This window comes from Arachis ipaensis, chromosome B4, assembly GCF_059453495.1.
Source record: "Arachis ipaensis isolate K30076 ecotype BB chromosome B4, ASM5945349v1, whole genome shotgun sequence".
In the NCBI taxonomy this organism is placed as follows: domain Eukaryota; kingdom Viridiplantae; phylum Streptophyta; class Magnoliopsida; order Fabales; family Fabaceae; genus Arachis; species Arachis ipaensis.
This window is the reverse complement of record NC_142439.1, coordinates 109972250-109995125: the sequence shown is the minus strand read 5'-3', so window position 1 is coordinate 109995125 and position 22876 is coordinate 109972250. Positions and strand designations below refer to the sequence as shown.

The window sequence follows — 22876 nt, the reverse complement described above, 5'->3', positions numbered from 1 at the left end:
TTTAGTGTCAATAGCTTGACAGTGGGCTCTCATGGATCCTCACAGATGTGCAGAGCTTTGTTGAGACTCTCCAACACCAAACTTAGAGTTTGGATATGGGAGTTCAACACCAAACTTAGAGTTTGGTTGTGGCCTCCCAACACCAAACTTAGAGTTTGACTGTGGGGGCTCTGGTTGACTCTGCTTTGAGAGAAGCTTTTTCTGCTTCCTTTCCATGGTTGCAGAGGGAGATTCTTAAGTTTTAAACACAAGGGAGTCCTCATTCCATTGAAGGACTATTTTACCTCTGTCAACATCAATCACAGCTCTTACTGTGGCCAGGAAAGGTCTTCCTAGGATGATGGATTCATCCTCTTCCTTTCCAGTATCCAGGACTATGAAATCAGTAGGGATGTAAAGGCCTTCAACCTTTACTAACACGTCCTCTACTTGTCCATAAGCCTGTTTTCTTGAACTGTCTGCCATCTCTAATGAGATTTTAGCAGCTTGCACCCCATAGATTCCCAGTTTCTCTATTACAGAGAGGGGCATGAGGTTTATTCCTGAACCAAGGTCACACAGAGCCTTAAAGATCATGGTGCCTATGGTGCAGGGTATTATGAACTTTCCAGGATCCTGTCTCTTCTGAGGCAATGTCAGTTGATCCAGATCACTTAGTTCATTGATGAACAAGGGAGGTTCAACTTCCCAAGTATCAATGCCAAATAATTTGGCATTCAGCTTCATGATTGCACCAAGAAACTTGGCAGTTTGCTCTTCAGTAACATCCTCATTCTCTTCAGAAGAGGAATACTCATCAGAGCTCATGAAGGGCATAAGGAGGTTCAATGGAATCTCTATGGTCTCTAGATGAGCCTCAGAGTCCTTTGATTCCTCAGAGAGAAGCTCCTTATTGATCACTGGACGTCCCAGGAGGTCTTCCTCCTTGGGATTCACGTCCTCTCCTTCCCTTACAGGTTCGGCCATGGTGCTTATGTCAATGGCCTTGCACTCTCCTTTTGGGTTCTCTTCTGTATTGCTTGGGAGAGTACTAGGAGGAATTTCAGTGATCCTTTTACTCAGCTGGCCCACTTGTGCTTCCAGATTTCTAATGGAAGACCTTGTTTCATTCATGAAACTTACAGTGGCCTTAGATAGATCAGAGACTAGATTTGCTAAATTAGAATCATTTTGTTTAGAGTTCTCTGTCTGTTGCTGAGTTGATGATGGAAAAGGCTTGCTATTGCTAAACCTGTTTCTTCCACCATTATTAAAGCCTTGTTGGGGCTTTTGATCCTTCCATGAGAAATTTGGATGATTTCTCCATGTTGAGTTATAGGTGTTTCCATAAGGTTCACCTAAGTAATTTACCTCTGCTATTACAGGGTTCTCAGGATCATAAGCTTCTTCTTCAGAAGATGCCTCTTGAGTACTGTTGGATGCAGCTTGCATTCCATGCAGACTCTGAGAGATCATATTGACTTGCTGAGTCAATATTTTATTCTGAGCCAATATGGCATTCAGAGTATCAACCTCAAGAACTCCCTTCTTCATAGGCGTCCCATTACTCACAGGATTCCTTTCAGAAGTGTACATGAACTGGTTATTAGCAACCATGTCAATGAGTTCTTGAGCTTCTGCAGGCGTTTTCTTTAGGTGAATGGATCCACCTGCAAAAGTGTCCAGTGACATCTTTGATAGCTCAGATAAACCATCATAGAATATATCCAGGATGGTCCATTCTGAAAGCATGTCAGAAGGACACTTTTTGGTCAACTGTTTGTATCTTTCCCAAGCTTCATAGAGGGATTCACCTTCTTTCTGTCTGAAGGTTTGAACATCAGCTCTAAGCTTGCTCAGCTTTTGAGGAGGAAAGTACATGGCTAAGAAAGCCGTGACCAGCTTATCCCAAGAGTTCAGGCTGTCTTTGGGTTGAGAATCCAACCATAATCTAGCTTTGTCTCTTACAGCAAAAGGGAAAAGCATGAGCCTGTAGACTTCAGGATCTACTCCATTAGTCTTAACAGTATCACATATCTGCAAGAATTCAGTTAAGAACTGAAAAGGATCTTCAGATGGAAGTCCATGAAACTTGCAGTTCTGCTGCATCAGAGAAACTAATTGAGGTTTCAGCTCAAAGTTGTTTGCTCCAATGGCAGGAATGGAGATGCTTCTTCCATGTAAATTGGAATTAGGTGCAGTAAAGTCACCAAGCATCTTCCTTACATTATTATTATTTTCGGCTGCCATCTCCTCTTCCTGTTCAAAAATTTCTGAAAGGTTATTTCTGGATTGTTGTAATTTAGCTTCTCTTAATTTTCTTTTTAGAGTCCTTTTAGGTTCTGGATCTGCTTCCACAAGAATGTTCTTATCCTTGCTCCTGCTCATATGACAAAGAAGAGGGCACAGAAAAATAATAATAATAAAAGAGATCCTTTATACCACAGTATAGGGATCCCTTTGTGAGTGGGAGAAAAGAGGGGGAGACAAAGAATGTAATATAATGGAAGAAACACAACTGTGAGGATGGCAGAGATGTGAGATGAGATGTTAGGATATGAATGAATAAATAGAATAAGATGGGAGAGAGAGAATTTTTGAAAATATTTTTTAAAAAGAGTTAGTGATTTTCGAAAATGGTTTTTGAAAAATGTTAGTAATTTTCGAAAATTTTTAAAATCAAAAATAAAAATAAAAATAATTAGTTAATTAAAAAGAAATTTTTGAAAAAGAGGGAAGATATTTTCGAAAATTAGAGAGAGAGAGTTAGTTAGGTAGTTTTGAAAAAGTTAAGAAACAAACAAAAAGTTAGTTAGTTAGTTGAAACAAATTTTGAAAAGATAAGAAGTTAGGAAGTTGGAAAAGATATTTTGAAACCAACTTTTTGAAAAAGGTAAGAAAAGAAGATATTTTTGAAAAGATATGATAGAAATTAGTTTTTGAAAAAAAAAAGATTTGATTTTTAAAATCACAATTAATGACTTGATTCACAAGAAATCACAAGATATGATTCTAGAACTCAAAGTTTGAATCTTTCTTAACAAGCAAGTAACAAACTTCAAATTTTTGAATCAAAACATTAATTGATTAGGTTATTTTCGAAAATTTGGTATAAAAATAAGAGAAAGATTTTTGAAAAATATTTTTTGGAATTTTCGAAAATAACTAAGACTTTTGAAAAAGATTTGATTTTTGAAAAAGATTTTGAAAAAGATAAGATTTTCAAATTGAAAATTTGATTTGACTCATAAGAAACAACTTGATTTTAAAAATTTTTGAAAAAGTCAATCCAAATTTTTGAATTTGATGAGAGAAAAAGGGAAAGATATATTTTTTTGATTTTTGAAAAACATGAAAATTATGCAATGCATGAAATTTTTAGATCAAAACAATGAATGCATGCAAGGATGCTATGAATGTCAGGATGAACACCAAGAACACTATGAAGATCATGATGAACATCAAGAACACATTTTTGAAAAATTTTTAATGCAAAGAAAATATGCAAGACACCAAACTTAGAATTCTTTAATGCTTAGACACTAAGAATTCAAGAATGCATATGAAAAACAAGAAAAGACACAAAACAAAAAATCATCAAGATCAAACAAGAAGACTTACCAAGAATAACTTGAAGATCATGAAGAACACTATGAATGCATGATATTTTCGAAAATTGCAAGATGCATATGCAAGTGACACCAAACTTATAATGTGACTCAAGACTCAAACAAGAAACAGAAAAATATTTTTGATTTTTTTATGATTTTCTAATTTTTTTTTTGGATTTTTCGAAAAATTAATTGAAAAAAGGAAAATAAGGATTCCAAAATTTTTAATATGAATTCCAGGAATCTTGCATTCTTAGTCTAAAACTTCAGTCTAGGAATTAGACATGACTCACTAGCCAGCCAAGCTTTCAAAGAAAGCTCCAGTCCAAAACACTAGACATGGCCAATGGCCAGCCAAGCTTCAGCATTTAACACCAGAGTATATTGCTCTTGATAACAAATTGCAAGCCTCAGTCCAAATAAATTTAGACATGGCTTTACAGCCAGCCAGGCTTTACATGCTTCATGAAACACTAGAATTCATTCTTAAAAATTTTGAATAAAAATATATTTTTTTGAAAACATTTTTTTTTTCGAAAACAGAAGAAAAATTTTTGAAATATTTTTGAAAAATTTTTGAAAAGAAAACAAAAAAAAAGAGAAAATTACCTAATCTGAGCAACAAGACGAACCGTCAGTTGTCCAAACTCGAACAATCCCCGGCAACGGCGCCAAAAACTTGGTGCACGAAATTGTGATGTCCAGGCTCGAACAATCCCTGGCAACGTGAGCAACTTGGTATGCGTAATCGTGATTACACTTTAATTATGTAAAATTCATGGCTCTTTCTTTCCCTGGCAATGGCGCCAAGAACATGGTGCCAATACCATGGTTCACAACTTCGATACAACTAACCAGCAAGTGCACTAGGTCGTCCAAGTAATACCTTACGTGAGTAAGGGTCGAATCCCACGGAGATTGTTGGTATGAAGCAAGCTATGGTCACCTTGTAAATCTCAGTCAGGTAGATATAAAGTGATAATGGAGTTTTCGAATATGATATAATAAAATAGGGATAGAGATACTTATGTAATTCATTGGTAGGAATTTTAGATAAGCGAATGGGGGTGCTTTCGTTCCTCTGAACCTCTGCTTTCCTGCTATCTTCATCCAATCAATCTTACTCCTTTCCATGGCTGGCTTTATGCAAGGGCATCACCGTTGTTAGTGGCTACATCCCCTCCTCTTAGTGAAAGATATGCTCACATGCTCTGTCACAGCACGGCCATTCATCTGTCGATTCTCGATCATGCTGGAATAGGATTCACCCTCCTTTTGCGTCTGTCACTAACGCCCAGCACCTCGCGAGTTTGAAGCTCGTCACAGTCATTCAATCATTGAATCCTACTCGGAATACCACAGACAAGGTTTAGACTTTCCGAATTCTCTTGAATGCCGCCATCATTCTAGCTTACGCCACGAAGATTCTGATTAAGAGATCTAAGAGATATTCATTCTAGCTTATTTCATGTAGAACAGAAGTGTTTGTCAGGCACGTGTTCATAAGGGAAAAGGATGATGAGCGTCACACATAATCATCACCTTCATCACGTTCTTGGGTGCGAATGGGTATCTTAGAAGCGAAATAAGATGAATTGAATAGAAAACAGAAGTACTTTGCATTAATCTTTGAGGAACAGCAGAGCTCCACACCTTAATCTATGGAGTGTAGAAACTCTACCGTTGAAAATACATAAGTGAAAGGTCCAGGCATGGCCGAGATGGCCAGCCCCCTAAAACGTGATCACAGGATCAGAATACAATCCAGGATGACTAATACAATAGTAAAGGGTCCTATTTATAATAAACTAGCTACTAGGGTTTACATGAGTAAGTAATTGATGCATAAATCCACTTCCTGGGCCCACTTGGTGTGTGTTTGGGCTAAGCTTGAGTGTTGCACGTGTAGAGGTCTTTCTTGGAGTTGAACGCCAGCTTTTGTGCCAGTTTGGGCGTTCAACTCTCGCTTTGGCTCCTTTTCTGGCGTTGGACGCCAGATTTGGGTAGAAAGCTGGCGTTGAACGCCAATTTACATCGTCTATTCTTGGCCAAAGTATGGACTATTATACATTGCTGGAAAGCCCTGAATGTCTACTTTCCAATGCAATTGGAAGTGCGCCATTTTGAGTTCCTTAGCTCCAGAAAATCCACTTTGAGTGCAGGGAGGTCAGAATCCAACAGCATCAGCAGTCCTTCTTCAACCTCTGAATTTGATTTTTGCTCAAGTCCCTCAATTTCAGCCAGAAAATATCTGAAATCACAGAAAAACACACAAACTCATAGTAAAGTCCAGAAATGTGAATTTAACATAAAAACTAATGAAAACATCCCTAAAAGTAACTAGATCCTACTAAAAACATACTAAAAACAATGCCAAAAAGCGTATAAATTATCCGCTCATCAGCCATACCGAGTCACAGAAGTACTAGGAAAAAGTTACTATAAGCTGGCCGACCTCCAAGGGCAAGAGCTCCCGAGGTCATGGCATGCCTATAACCTAAGAAGGTACTACAGCTAGAAAAAGGTCTCAGGCCAGGGAGCACTCTTCCCCCCTAAAAGGTACTACAGCTGCCCAACTAGTAGGGTAAGCCCTCATATGTACATACTCTTATTTATATTTTGTCCTTACATTCTATTACTTGAATAAAACTTTAAGATTCCCTAAAAGTTTCCTGCCAAGACGCATTAATCTACGCTCAAAATAAACGCAAAATTCATCGACCGACCAGGAAAGGTCAGCAAGGTGTAGTGATAAAGCCCGACTTAATGCAAGAAGTTATAAGAAGTAACCTATATAAAGCGGCCTGACGAGGTCAGACTAAAATGGGATTACTAAAAATAACTTAAGAAGACCCGACAGAGAAGTCGGACCAATAAAAGGATCACTACAAAGGGAACAACACCATACAAAGGCCAAAAAGGTTGAAAAACCTAGGCCCGAAGTGCTTAGCTAAAGGGTACAAGTCCTGAAAAGGGACGCTACTTAAAAAGCAAAAGCGCGACCTCGAGACAGGGCTAAAAATTCGTCCAAATAAACTAAAAAGAAAAGGTTCTACATGAGAACACTACCTAAAAAGTTATTGAAAATTGACTAAAAAGCTCGGACAACAAGCCGTGAGGATGACGTCGCCAAAGCAGAAGGTTGTCAACACAACTAAAACAAGGCGTGGTCCAAAAGGCAAAGGTAGAAGTTCATGGAGCGAAGACTACCTCAGAAGATGTCAGACCAGAGAACTCCAAACATCTAAATCCGAAAGGCATGAGAACCCACGAAGGGATGCCATCACCAAACACAGGACCGTACAAAGGTAGAAGAAAAAAAACAACCTAAAGACAGAGGTACTTTGCCAAAACCGAATACCCACGATCAAGACACAAAAAGATTTTTTGAAACATTAAAGACTCAAGGGCTACCCCACGGAAACCCAAGAGTAAAAAAGTGTTTTGATTAAAGTAAAAAGTTGCCAAGAAGAAACTATAGAGTGTTAGGAAACTGCCCAAACATTATTACAAAATCGAAGCTCAAAGGTCTACAGGTCGGACCACGTCAATACATAATAAAAAGAGATATAAAGGAGAGAATTATAAAGGGTCCGGCTTCGCCCCGATCGCTGCATCCTTAGGGGAGGAGGGATGACTGAGATCGGAACAGCCCCAGCAACACCATCTGGGCCATTCAGGATCTCCACTTCGGGTTCAGGCTCAGGATGGGGCACCTCGGCAGAAGGAGCTGCAGACGACTCGGCAGGAGGGGCTATAGAAGCCTTAACCGTTGACACAGAAGGAGGAGCCTCATCATCATCAGGGGCAGGCACAATCTTGCCATCCTCCACAATATTATCCATGCTAAACAGGCTGAGGTCGGCGCCAGAAGCAATGACTCGGACTTGGGCCTTCAGATTCTCATATAAAGCAGTCATACCATTCACTACATGGACCTGGAGCTCGGCATAGTCATCATAAGCATACTGAAGCCTCTCCTTAGTCTCCAACAGGTCGCCATAGGTCCGAGTATAGCTCTCCTTGGCCTTCTTGGCCATATCATCAACAAGGTTAGCAACAGCTTCCGCGGCAGTAGCTCGAGCCTTCTCCTTCTCTAGATCAAGCTCCAGCCCAACATTCTTTGCCTCCAGCTCAAGTCTCAACCCCTCCACCCTATCATACTCGGCCTTGGCCTTCTCAAGAAAAGCACTGGTAGCATGGATAGGGGACTTCCGAAGATCCTGAGACAAAGCAGCACTAAAATTTGCTATCCGGATGCTGTTGTTGGCTCTGAAGTCGAGGTGATGGAGAAAAGACACATCATCAGTCGGAACCTTGCCATAAGGAGCGATAAGCTCTAAAGTGAAAGTCACGCCATCAAAATCTTTATCATTCAAATCATAAGTCCCAGAGGTCCTCGGCTTCTTGGGAGGAGGTCCAGAAGAAGTCGGAGAGGAGGCAGTACCAGAAGTCGTCAAGAGTGGGTCTATAGACGCTACTCGAAGTCTCGGGGTCGGGATGACCTTCCTCTGACCATGAGGGTCAGATTCCGGCTTCTTCGGCGGGACCTGAGAAAAACCCTCCCCCGAGGCCTTCTTCTGAATGTTTTGGGCTGTCACCGTCTTCTTAGTCTTCCTAAGAAACCTCATGGAATCAGAACTGGAAACCATCTCTGAAAAAGAGAAAAGGAAACCATGAAAACAGTTACGCAACGAATGAATACAAAAAATTCACACAAATAAACAAAAAAGACTGCCTTATAAAGAAGTCGGGTGCTACCTAATTTGGAACGAAGGAGAGCAGGATCTCCTAAAAACTTCTTCGTGTCCAGATGAGGAGGCTCTTCCCAATGCTCCTCCAAAACACCTACAAAGGCCCTCTCTACCTCATCTAGAATCTCCAACGAATACTTAAGGACTACAGTATCTTTCTGCCACCAAAGGGGAAAGGTCGGCTCATTGTTCTCGTCCAGAAAAAAGGGATGAACACCCTCAACAGCCCGAACTTTGAAATAAAAGTTTCTAAAATCTCAGAAATAGTCATCAAACATAGAAAAGACTTTCTTTCCCTGAGCATCCCGGAAAGAGATCCAAGAAGCCTTCTTCTTGGCCGCCCCCGACTTGGTCATCACAAACAGATAAAGGAAAAGAGAAAGGGTAGGTCGTACACCTAACTCTTGACATAACAGCTGGAAAATCTTCATAAAAGCCCAAGAGTTTAGGTGAAGCTGAGAAGGGGCCACGTTACAGTTCCACAGAATATCAGTCTCAAACGCGATAAAAGGAAAGGTAATACCTAATTGGCTAAAGAAGCAGTCATAAGCATAAAAGAAAGGACGCTCTACCCAACTTAAGGGAGGGAAACTAACTCTCTCCTCGGGATCGGGCGACACCAGCTCATAGTTCTTTTCATCATCCCTACTACTACAGATCCTATGAAATCTCCTAAGTTTCTCACAATACTCCGGGTCGGCCACGGTGACACATATTAACATAATAGAATCTAACTAGTCAGCCATACTAGGGGGGACCTTTGTAGACATCTCAACGATATTCCTACGTGAAGGCATAGAAAACTATACCTACAGCAAGAAAACGGAAGAAGGGTCACTACCAAGTAACTCAGACAGAATCAAAATGCAAAAAACAACCAGCAACCAACAAAACACAACAACGAAAAGGGCGCCCCAAGGCTCGAAGATCACCATTAAACCCCACGGGCACCCTTTGGAGGCAATGTAGATACAGAAAGGAAGAAACACAAGGAAAAACAATGAAAATCAAAACCCTAACCCTTCCAGCAAACAAAAACCCAAAAAGTTCAAAACCAGAAAGCTTCAACCTTTTCAAAAAGCTCAGCAAGATAAAAAATTTGTGCAAAAAGAAAAGCATGCAGCAGTAAAGCACAAAGAAGAAACTACAATTAAAACACGTAAAATGCGAAAGGGTGTGAAGCAGAGCGCCAACCTGCAAGGAGAAAAAAGCAACGACAGATGCACGGCAAAAGAACGAACGGTCCACACCAACAAACGCTTTAAAACTTCAAAGAAAGAAGAAAGCTTGGGGCAAATCAAAGAAGCAAAAACCAGAGAAAGAGGCCTTCTCTCCAGAAGAATGAAAACGAAATAGATGAAAGCAAGAAACTGAAAACAAAGTAAAACCCCTTTTCGATTTCAAATTGCAAAGAGGGAAAAGAAATGGCATAAAGGAATAAAAGCCCAATCAATAGGCTTTAAGAGCGCTTGCTTGATCCCAAGGAACTAACGCTCTCGAAAATGACGTGGCAATTAAAGAGCGAAAGCAAAAAATGCTTCGCGTCTTGAAACAGCATTTAAAGATGCAAGGAGCAACTAAATGGAACAAAACGACACCTCGGGTACGGGCAGCGAGAAGATGCTTGAACACGACTTTCCCAAAGAGGTCGAAGCTCAGAAAGCACAACCTTATGGAAAGGTCGAAGCTCAAGCAGGGGCACTGTTCATACACTGGTCCGAACTATAAAGGTCGGGTTGGCTGAGGATAGAGGGACCGACCTCATGGAAGGTTCCCCCCATTACCGACCTCTTCAGAGAGAACTCAGAAGATCACCACAGAGGCCCAAGGGGGCCCAAAACAAAGAAACACCGCCTACTGAAAGGCGGTGGGCAAAAGATATGGCCTCACCCACAAAAGATAAGATAAGATAACAAACTTATCTCAAGGGAGGCTGCCTAGCAACTACTATAAATACACTGGAGCACCCAAGTATAACTCATACACCAATTCTACAAAAAATCTACCTAAAGCCCGTACTGACTTAAGCATCGGAGTCTCTTGCAGGTACCACCCCCCTTCGGTGAGCAAAGATCAGCAGCATTTTAACAAGTCGGATACGGTCGCTTCAGTCAGTTCAGAAGGTCTCGTCCGAGATCGATGTCCCAGTTTCAGGTAACTCTCGGAATAGTTAGGGACTTAAATAGAACGAAAATGTTGGGGACAAAAATGGTACATAGAAATAAATTTTAATTTTATCCTTCAATAATATTAATTTTTTACTATATATAATATTCAATTATTTTTTAATCACATCTAAGTAAATTACACTTAAGGGTACATGGAACCTACTGGTGGGGTCACTTGTGAAGTCAACATATGGGCGACTGGCCGAGCTCTTTATCAGGAAAGGAAAGGAAGCGGAGTCACAACTCGGGGCAAGGCAGGAATTTTGCCAGACACTTATGAAGACAATTGAGAAGAACCAATAGGCATCCAAAAACATGCAAGGTGAGCTATACGATAGAGGAAACACAGAGTTTGTCGTGGACGAGATTGCTCCAATGGGAGGAAGAATTGCTCTGAGTGCCTGCAGGTTATTGCTTTCAGCTCAGACATGTGACTGTGACTATTTTCAGGCCCTCCATTACCTATGTCGTCATGTGCTTGCAGCTTGTTCGTATTGCAAACTGGATTGGAGGACTTATGTGGATGACGTGTATCGCTTGACATCTATCTTCAATGTTTATAACATGGGTTTCTCTCCTTCGATAGCAGATGATTTTCTTCCCTTGTATGAGGGTCCTCAGGTTATCCCAGACCCCGGCATGATGCGAGCGATAGTGGGTCGTCCTAGGACTACACGGATAAGAAACAGTATGGATGAGCCCGAACCGGACAGGCCGAAGAGATGTGGTATGAGTAGGGTTTTAGGTCATACTAGGAGACAGTGTCCCCATCACGCGGGTGAATCTGGTCCTCATGAAGGGAGCAATGCGTAGACCCTCCAGTACCATTGTGTTTATGTTATGTTATTTTCCTTATGTTAGTTGGTTTGTTTCTTGATGTTGTACTTTACATGATCAATTTAATGTAGTTATTTGTTGTTCACTTCATTTGTTTTTAATGACTTTATTTAACTCGGTTTAAATTTCACTATTGTTTACTTTCATGCACCTAGTTCAACGGCCTCATATTTTCGGTAACACGTATATATAGCAACGTCATACACTACTCATAGCAATAACATGATAACAAAATAGCTACCTGTTCATACCCCGGGTCAAGCTATGCGATCCGGGCTGACTTCAGATAGGAACATCCGACCTCCTAAGGTTGGATCGCCACCAACCTCTCCTTAAAGAACTCGGACAAATCGCTATAAAGGCCCAAGTAGGCCCAAGCAGAGGGACACAACCCACTCCAAAGGTGGTTGGTCTAAAGGATAAGATGACTTCGCTCAAAGATAAGATAAGATAACTAACTTATATCTAGAAAGGTCATCCCACGCCACTATAAATACACTAGAGAACCCAGGTATAACTCATACTCTGATTCTACTTAAAACATGCCTAAAGCACGTGCTAACTTAAGCATCGGAGTCTCTTGCAGGTACCACCACCCTCCGGTGACAAAGGGTCAGCTGCATCTCCAACTCCACCAGATCGGACACGGTAACACCAACCAGCACAGAAGATCTCGTCTGAGATCGACCTTCAGTTTCAGGTAACCCTCGGAATATTGGCGCCGTTGCCGGGGAACCTGGAAGTCATTCCATCATCATGGCAGACAACCTTGACAACGATCACAATTCTGATTTGAAAAATAAGACGCCGCATAAGAACGCAGACATCACACTGAAAGATACACCTCAACAAAACAGAGACCAGCATTCTCCAAACACAGAAATTTTGGATGCCCTCTGAGAATAGCAGGATCGTCTCAAGCAGCTCGAACAAGAGGCCGAACACCAGCGCGAAGCCAAAAGAGATCTACGGAGGGAAACAAGATGACGTCAAGAGTTATAGGACAAGCTCCTAAAGCTCAAGGCCGACCTAAAAACCAAAACCATCTGATCCAGTCATGAAGATAGCTCCCACAAAGATCAAGACCCATTCACCAAAGAGATCATGAAAGCTAAAGTCCCAAAGGAATTCAAAGCTCCTAACATGACCCCATATGACGGTACATCGGATCCAAGCCATCATCTCAGCAATTTCAGAAGTAGGATGTATCTCACGGATGCCTCAGATGCAATCCGCTGTAAAGCTTTCCTGACCACTTTAACCAAAACGGCAATAAAGTGGTTCGACAACTTGCCACCAAAGTCAATAGCAAGCTTCGATGACCTCGCCAAGAAGTTCCTAGCCAGATTCTCCATCCAAAAAGACAAAGCCAAACATGCCCCAAGCTTGTTAGGGATTAAGCAAGGAGATCGGGAGAGCCTTCGCAACTACATGGAAAGATTCAACAAGGCATGTCTAGATATACAAAGTCTGCCAACAGAAGCAGCCATCATGGGTCTCATCAATGGTCTGCAAGAAGGACCCTTTAGCCACTCTATATCAAAAAAGCATCCAACGTCTCTGAACGAGGTACAAGAACAGGCAGAGAAGTATATCAACATGGAAGAAAACTCTCGACTAGGAGAAACCTCAAGATCCGGACTCTCCTACCCCCCTCGAGACAAGGATAAAGAGTCCAGGAAAAAAGAAGACCAGCCTACTAAAAAACCTAGAAAATACCACAACTACACTCCACTCAGAGTGTCTCTTGTGGATGTATACAGAAAAATCTGCAACACTGAAAAGATCCCGCCCCCTCGTCCGATTAAGCATAAAAGAGGAGGAAGTCGGACAGAGTATTACGAATACCAACGAGTCTACAGGCACTCTACCAATGGATGTTACGACCTAAAGAATGTTATAGAAAATTTAGCACGGGAAGGAAGATTGGACAGATTCCTGGCCAACAAACAGAAGAACCAAAGAAAAGAAGAAGGGAGGAAGAGATCGGACGAGCTGAACATCCCATCACACTCCCGAGAGGCATATTCACATGATCAATGGAGGATTCGCGGAGGAGGGATCTCTAAATCATCACGTAAGAGACACCTTAAAGAGATGTACCATATGGGAAGAGGAGATAGGTCGGCCGACCTCCCCGATATCACCTTCACTCAAGAAGACGTACAGGCATCATCCCGGGACATGATGATCCCATGGTCATTACCATCATACTTGCCAATGCTAATCTTCACCGAACATTGGTAGACCAAGGAAGCACCGCAGACATCCTGTTCAAATCCGCCTTCGACAAACTCAGTTTGCAGGATAAAGAGCTCAGAGCATATCCGAATAGCTTGTTCGGACTTGGAGACACCCCAATCTAACCACTTGGATACATCTCACTACATACAACCTTTCGAAAGGGAACTCAGTCAAGGACACTCAACATAGACTACATAGTAGTCAATGTGAGCTCGGCTTACAACGTCCTAATAGGTCGGACAATACTGAACCAGCTCGCCGCAGTAGTCTCGACTCCACATCTGTGCATGAAGTTCCCTACTCCAGAAGGGATCGCCACGATAAAAGGAGACAAAAAGATTGCGCGACGCTGTTACAATGAAAGTCTGAACCTTAAAGGCAACCCCAAAGGAGAGGAAATCAACACTATCGAACTCGGGGGAGTTCGAGCTCGCGAGGAACTTCGTCCACAACCTGAAGGCGAGACTGAAGAAGTCCAGATCGGCGATGCCCAGGATCAAACAACCACTATCGGAGCATCCTTAAAGGGATATTTAAAGGATCCACTAACACAGTTCCTAAAGGACAATGCCGACCTCTTTGCATAGAAGGCCCCAGACATGCCGGGCATAGATCCCAAGCTAATGTGCCACAAACTGGCGATATATCCTGGATCTCGGCCAGTGCAACAGAAGCGTAGGAAGCTCGGCCCGGAAAGGTCCCAAGCTGTAGAAGAGCAGGTACAAGCCTTACTGGAGGCAAGATTCATAAGGGAGGTCAAATACCCACTATGGCTAGCCAACGAAGTCTTGGTAAAAAAGTCAAATGGAAAGTGGCGGATGTGCACTGACTATACCGACCTCAATAAGGCCTGCCCGAAAGACCCCTACCCACTCCCAAATATAGACACTCTAGTGGATTCCTCTTCCGGATACAAGTACCTCTCCTTCATGGATGCTTATCCAGGATACAACCAAATTCCAATGTATCCACCCGACCAAGAAAAGACCTCACTCCTAACTCCAAAGGCAAATTACTGCTATATTGTCATGCCATTCGGGCTCAAAAACACAGGAGTGACTTACAAAAGATTGATGAACAAATTTTTTACTGACCACATTGGGAAACTCATGGAGGTTTATGTAGACGACATGCTGGTAAAAACACAAAATGAGGAATCATTGTCGTCCGACCTCACCAAAGTGTTCGACACCATAAGAAAGCATGGTATGCGACTTAATCCTGCAAAGTGCACCTTCGCGGTAGAAGCTGGCAAATTCTTGGTCTTCATTCTCACACAAAGAGGAATCGAGACAAACCCGGATAAATGTCGGGCTATACTCGACATGAAAAGTCCGAGTTGCATCAAAGAGGTACAACAGCTCAATGGAAGACTGGCAGCCCTGTCCAGGTTTTTAGCCAGATCAGCCATAAGATCTCTCCCCTTTTACGCAACATTAAGGAAGGAAAAGAGGTTTGAATGGACAATAGAGTGCGAGCAAGCATTCCAAGATTTCAAAGAATTCTTGGGGAAACCACCTATTCTTACCCGACCACGAGAAGGAGAAGCACTCATGTTATACCTCGCAGTGGGAAGTGATGAATGAATTCTTGACGGTTTAGAATTTCATAAATGAATCCTCGTTGTAAAGTATAGTTTCTAAACCAATCAATAATCCTTTCATGCAAAAATTTAGGTTGTCACAAGTAACAAACCCCAAAGAAGAATTAACCGGAGTATTTTGGACTCCGGGTCGTCTCACAAAGAATTGCAATGAAGTGTTTAATTATTGGCTATGAAGGGGTAAGGGGGTTCTTGATTGACAAGAGACAAGAAAGTAAAGGGGCAAGAATTTAAATGACAAGAAGAATAAATCAAGCAAGTAACTAAACAAAGCAAGTAATAAAGAGAGACATTCATGGCAAAGTTTGAGATCATAGGCTTTCTATCCTAGTCATACAATGATTAATTCATCTTATTTAGTCAACTCCAACACATAGGGAGAAAGTCAAACAAGATTAATCAATCATATCACAAATATAAACAAGAATTTATCTTATTACGTCATCTCCAACATTGGAAGAAGGTATCATATTATCTTCCATGAGAGAAAGTCTAATAAGACCAGCTAATCTCAATCCAAAAGTCCTAATCAACTTACTAATTGAATTAGCAAAAGATTAGCGTCAATGAAAACAATATTAGCTAACAACTCTAGATCACCAACATGAGTTGGGTTTTTTATGACTCAAGATTGCCTAATTACTCTTTCCAAGCCAAAAATGCTCAAAATCTACTCTAACATTCTTCCAAGCATTTTATCAAACACTTGGAAGGAATACAAGAAAAGCATGGTAAATGTGCAAGAAATAGTAAAATCTAACAACTACCAATTGCAAGAAAAGTAAATTCACAACTCAAATCAACAATTAAAAGAACATCAAACATCAAATCTCATTAAAGAAAAATCTAAATCCAACAAGAGTTCATGAACATAAAAGAGGTATAAAAGTAAAATTAACACTATAAATCATGAGAATGAAAGAGTAGAAGTAAGAAATTGTAAAGGAAACAAGATGAAAACATGAAATTAAATCTAGATCTAAGATGGAAATTAACCTAACCTAATTCTAGAGAGAAGATGGAGCTTCTCTCTCTAGAAACTAACCTACATGATGCTACACTACCAAAACAATTGCTCCCCTTTACCCAAGCTTGAATTCTGCATGAAATAGCATTAGAAATGAGTTGGGTTGGGCCCAAAGTGCTTCAGAAATCGCTGGGGGCGATTTCTCTTTAGTGGGCCCCGAGCAGCATCGGCGTTCACGCGTACATGGCACGTGTGCGCCCCTGAACGTGAAGCAACATATGACAAATTTTATATCATTTCGAAGCCCCAGATGTTAGCTTTCTAACGCAACTAAAACCGCCTCATTTGAACCTCTGTAGCTCAAGTTATGGTCAATTGAGTGCGAAGAGGTCAAGCTTGACAACTTTACGGTTCCTTCATTTCTTCATGAGTTCTCCCACTTTGCATGCTTTTCTCCTCACTTCTTCCATCCAATACTTGCCTTATGAACCTGAAATCACTCAACAAACACATCAAGACATCGAATGGAATTAAAGTGAATTTAAATCACCAATTTAAGGGCCTAAAAAGCATGTTTTCACATTTAAGCACAATTCAAAGGAGAATTACAAAACCATGCTATTTCATTGAATAAATGTGAAAAAAGGTGATAAAATCCCCCAAATTAAGCACAAGATAAACCACGAAATTGGAGTTTATCAAATCTCCCCACACTTAAACTAAGCATGTCCTCATGCTAAAATCAAAGAAGAAGAAAAGGGTATCAACATTTATTCAATGCAACTTAGCTAAATGCAATCTATCTAAATGCAATCTATCTACATGAATGCATCCACTTGGTCAAAATAAGTCAACTTCCAAGAAAACATATTTAAGTACAAGGGCTAAAGCCATAGCAGTCAAATTAAACCCACAATTGAATTGAATTATTAAAAAGATTTTTACAAACTTGCAAGGAAAGATGATCATGGGTGGAAACATGTAATTGAGCGATCGAACCCTCACCGGATGTGTATCCACTCTAGGCACTCAAGTGTATGGGGGTTGATTCACTCGATTCTCCCCTAATCATGCTTTCCAAGATTTGTTTTTCATCTAACAATCAACAATTACTTTATGCATGCATACAAATATCATGAGGACTTTTCCATAGGTTGTAATGGGGCTAGGGTCAAGGTAGGATGCATATGGTCAAGTGATCTTGAAATTTGAATCTTTGATTAACTTAAACTTCCCACCTAACCTATGACAACCTATACAATTCTAAACAAACCTAACTACCCATTCTTGACTTTTCACGTACACTCATGTATTCTCTTTTTTTATCACCACACATATGCATTGACTCTTATTGAACTTCACTTTGGGACTTTTTGTCCCCTTTTTTATTACTTTTCTTTTTCTTTCTTTTCTATATATTTTCTTTTATATATATATATATTCTTTTTGTTTTTCTCATTTTTTTTTCAAACTAAAATTTATACAAGAACATCAATGCACATGGTTTACACATGATTAATACATTAGTATGTTCCTAATTCCCAAGATTCTCAACATAAATACAAAAACACACTTTTATCTCTACCCAATGTTCCCAACTTTTCTAAAATCAAATAATGAACACTCTCACTAGCCTAAGCTAATCAAAGATCCAAATTAAGGACATTTATTATTTTTCACTTAGGCTTATAATGTGCTACAATTAAGAACAAATGGGTTAAGCATAGGCTCAAGATTGGCTAACAATGGAAGATAAAAGGTAGGCTATTTGGGTAAGTGAGCTATTTGAACAATGGCCTCAATCATATAAATGCATGTATACACAAAATAATGGACATATAGAATTAAACAAATCAAAGATTACAATCATAGGAAGGGAATAATGCACACAAGAATGAAAATAAGTGGTTATATATAATGTAACCACACAATTAGGCTCAAATCTCATATGCTTGTGTTCTTAGCTCAAAAATCATGTTCTACAAAGTATATAATTCAAGCAAGTTCTAAATTTTTTTTTTCAAAGGGGTGCCCTATAGATAAAATCCTTGGACAATATCATGATTTTGACTAAGCTTAATATATACATATGCAATGCAACCAAAAATCCTAAAAGACCTAAAAATGAAATGCAAAAGTGTTGAAATTAGAAACTTGTCACCCAAAAATGCCGAGCGGTCGGACGACCTCTCCACACTTAAAAGTTTGCACCGTCCTCGGTGCATCCAAAGATGAACAAGGGGGTTCGGCGACTTTTCTAGTTGCTACCTTCAGTTGGTAGGTCAACCGATGCTGCGTGTTCTTCTCCCGCTTCCGTTTTTTGCTTATGATGACTCATCCTGAACATAGAAAACAGGAGATAATAAGACAAGTAAATGTACAAGCAAGGAAGCATGGATTGTTGGAATGAGGTAAATCACTAGAAATGAGTGAGTGAATTAGTGTGACATTAATGAAAAATAAGTGTGTGGGTCCTAACTTGCATGCGGTTTAGAACTCACACTCTAGTATTTAAAAATCATGTCACAATTATACAAAAGAAAACATGCACTTCACTCATTCTAGTGTGCTTGAGATACTTTAAAAGACTTGTAGGTTAAGTCAACCACACAAGTAGTGAAGAGGCATGAAAGCATTCAAGCAATTAATCAAGCAATTGTGAAATTGGATAATGCATGGACATTGATTGATGTGTAGGTAGACTTAGTGAACAAAATGGTATATGAAACTCACACAACAATCAATGACACATATTGAAGTTGTTGCAACACCTAAGTGGCATAGAGGTGAAACACACGGATGCTATGAAACTTAGGAAAAAGAAGATAGAAGTGGAAATCAATCACATAGCAAGCATGGCCCACAAAGCTTTACAAAGCTCAAAAATATGTCATTAGGTAAGCTTTCGATCCAGTTTCACAATTCTACAATCTCAATGCATGAAATAAGTGATGTGAATAAGGGTAGACCATAAACAAGTATCACCTAAAAAAATGCAATGATAATATACAATTGCCTTACAATGGATGATGAATGCATGGTGGCCAAAACATAAAATTCAAAGAGGTAAGATGCATGAAGGCAATGTAACAAGTACTTGGTATTCAAAAGTGTTAAACATGAAAAATTCCAAACCAAGTAATAAATTGCAACCTCAACAAAGGAATCCAACAATGACAATAACGACAATGATGTTAAACTAACATCCCATTAGTAATAAGTAGTAGTAAATTGTAAACAAGATTAGTAATCCAACACCTATAATGGAAAACAAAAATTAAACTAACTAACTAACTAAAAGAAATGGTGTTATATGATATTTGGTAGTATTGGATGATGCTTGAAGGGTGGAAAGAAAAGAAGAGAAGAGAGAATAAGGAAAGAAATGGAAAGAGGAGAAGAAAAGAAGGTGAGTGAAACAGGGCAATCCACACGTGCGCGTCATGTACGCGTAAGCGTGGATTGATGAAAATGGAAGCGACGCATATGCGTGCAGTGCACGTACGCGTGCATGGCAAGGCAGAGAGTCGACGCAGACGCGCAAGGTACGCGTTCGCGTGCCCTGGGGCACAAAGTTGGCACACTTCAGGCACAACTCTCGGGTGAATGTATGGAGGGGGTGGAAAAACTCAATCCACGCGTGCACGTGGATGGCTGAAAATACTTGGGCACGCGTAGGCGTAGAGTGCGCATGCGCGTCGATGGTGCTCTGTTTTTCAAAATTTTTTTTTCTATGTTTTTGCACCAAACCAAGTATTCCAAACCTCCAAACAACTACCCAACATCATAAAACCTTATTTAACCTACTAGACTCCCAAATAAACTCAACTAAGCAATTCAAAATATGAAATTAAACTAGTTTTACCAATATATACAAAAGAGAAAAAGGAAAGAGTTTACCATGGTGGGTTGTCTCCCACTTAGCACTTTTGTTTATTGTCCTTAAGTTGGACTTATGGGGAGCTCCTCTCAAGGTGGCTTGTGCTTGAAGCTATCCTTGAACATCCACCAATGCTTGAATCTCCAATAAGCTCCATTCTTTAATTTTAATATCTTCAAGCTTTGATGGATTCCTTCATAAACCATGAGCTCCCAAATTTGATTCTCCTTGTGCGATCCGAGATCCCACACTTTGTTTTGACACCCGTCCTTAATTTGGTCATTATTATTCCATCCGGGTGGCATAACCTTAGAATTCTCAAAGAAGCTTCCAAACAACCTTCTAGACCCATGCCATTTGGTTTTACACCAACCATTGCCATTCAACTTTGAGCATGCAACCATCATGAACTTGGAATGATGTTTCCAACCACTACACAACTCTCTCTTACTCTTAACTCCACAAAGAGCTCTAAGTTGATCATCATTTTCAATCAAACCATATTCAAGTGAGAAAGTAAAGATTAGAGATAAGAATTTTACCCACTTGAATGTTGTGTAGGATGGTGACTTAGGAAAGGGTAGTCCCAATGATCTTGCAAGTTCCACTCCCTTGTGCTCTTCTTTGACTATCTCCACCTCTTTACAACTTTTCTCAACTTCAACCTCTTCCTCTTGGTGGCTCTCTTCCAATTCAATCTCTTCATCATTGCTCACCAAGGGCATGAGAGGTTGTGCATCTTCGTCTTTGATCTCAATTTCAAGCCCAATGGGAGAGGATTCAATTGTAGATAGGAACTCCTCAATGATTGAATCCATCTCTTGATCAACCTCTTCAAAGTCTTCAATCATGATATGCTTTGGAGGTTGTACACCCTCCTCAACATCAACATCAAGCATCTTGGAAGAGGACTCTCTAATTCTAGATTCCCATGGACTTCCACCATCTCCTATGTTTTCAACCACTTCTTCCGGCTCATTTATCTCAACCTCCTCTCCTTGTGACAATTCTTGCTTCAACTCCTCTTCTTCACCTTGAAGCTCTAAACTCACTCCCTCACTATGCTCCTTAATTGCCTCTCCACATTCGTCAATGGGAGTGTCTTGGTTGCTTAAGCTTAGTCGGGAGGAGGCCATATTGCTAACGGCTTCCACTAGGATAGCCATCTTGGCTCCTAACTCTTTAAACTTCTTTTCATCCTCCTCTTGTCGCCTTAAGATATGAGATTCAAGATCTCTTAATTCCTGCGTGGGGGCTTCATCGGGAGGTGATGGTGGAAGAGAAGGTCCATTATTTGGGAGGAAAGTTTCATAATTGGAAGGTGGTTCATCTTGGTAAGGGTATGGAGATGGTGTATATTGAGGTGGTTCTTGAGAGCAATTGTGTTGGAATGGTGGTGGTTCCATGTGTGGTTCATATGGTTCATAAGGTGGTTGGTATGGTGGATAGGGATTAGGGTCATAATGAGGTGTTTGGTGGTAGGGGGCTTGTGAGTAAGGTGGCTCAAAGTCATGTTGAGGGGGTGGTTCATAGGCATGTGGTGGTAGTTGTTGATAATCACAATAAAGGTCACCACATCTATTAGATTGATATGCATTAGGATGAGAGTTATACCCATAAGAATCCGGAGGTTGTTGTTGCCAAGAAGGGTGATCAATCCTTTGAGACTCCTCCCACCTTTGATTGTTCCATCCTTGATGCATATTGTCATTATAGTTCCCATTCCCTACAACATAATTTGAGCCAAACTCATAGCCAAAGTGATGAGAATTCATAATAGTAAGAGAAAATGAAAATAAAGACTAATAAAAACTAACTCCTAAAACAAGCAAAAACTAGCAAAGAAGCATATTAACATATATACAATAGCCAATAATATAACACCATTGCAACTCCCCGGCAACGGCGCCATTTTGATGAATGAATTCTTGACGGTTTAGAATTTTATAAATGAATCCTCGTTGTAAAGTATAGTTTCTAAACCAATCAATAATCCTTTCATGCAAAAATTTAGGTTGTCACAAGTAACAAACCCCAAATAAGAATTAACCAGAGTATTTTGGACTCTGGATCGTCTCACAAGGAATTGCAATGAAGTGTTTAATTATTGGCTATGAAGGGGTAAGGAGGTTTTTGATTAACAAGAGACAAGAAAGTAAAGGGGCAAGAATTTAAATGACAAGAAGAATAAATCAAGCAAGTAACTAAAGAAAGCAAGTAAAAAAGAGAGACATTCATGGCAAGGTTTGAGATCATAGGCTTTCTATCCTAGTCATACAATGATTAATTCATCTTATTTAGTCAACTCCAACACATAGGGAGAAAGTCAAACAAGATTAATCAATCATATCACAAATATAAATAAGAATTTATCTTATTACGTCATCTCCAACATTGGAAGAAGGTATCATATTATCTTCCATGAGAGAAAGTCTAATAAGACCAGCTAATCTCAATCCAAAAGTCCTAATCAACTTACTAATTGAATTAGCAAAAGATTAGCGTCAATGGAAACAATATTAGCTAACAACTCTAGATCACCAACATGAGTTGGGCTTTCTATGACTTAAGATTGCCTAATTACTCTTTCTAAGCCAAGAATGCTCAAAATCTACTCTAACATTCTTCCAAGCATTTTATCAAACACTTGGAAGGCATACAAGAAAAGTATGATAAATGTGCAAGAAATAGTAAAATCTAACAACTACCAATTGCAAGAAAAGTAAATTCACAACTCAAATCAACAATTAAAAGAACATCAAACATCAATCTCATTAAAGAAAAATCCAAATCCAACAAGAGTTCATGAACATAAAAAAGGTATAAAAGTAAA

General features: G+C 40.0%; 1 protein-coding gene and 1 non-coding gene across 2 annotated transcripts; both read left to right on the top strand.

Annotated features, from left to right (window-relative positions):
• The first annotated feature begins 1725 nt into the window (after window positions 1–1725).
• On the top strand, window positions 1726–1833 carry LOC148568748 (small nucleolar RNA R71). Its single transcript, XR_015881862.1, has one exon. It is a non-coding gene; the product is annotated as a small nucleolar RNA R71 (small nucleolar RNA).
• An 8994-nt stretch (window positions 1834–10827) lies between these two features.
• Window positions 10828–11325, top strand: LOC107636357 (uncharacterized). Its single transcript, XM_016339875.1, has one exon. It carries the CDS (start codon window positions 10828–10830, stop codon window positions 11323–11325), a length of 498 nt encoding a protein of 165 aa, XP_016195361.1.
• Window positions 11326–22876: the final 11551 nt, after the last annotated feature.

What these genes read in the sequence shown, in the direction of transcription:
- LOC107636357 (XM_016339875.1), top strand. Translation starts at nt 10,828, where the DNA reads ATGCAAGGTGAGCTATACGATAGAGGAAACACAGAGTTTGTCGTGGAC.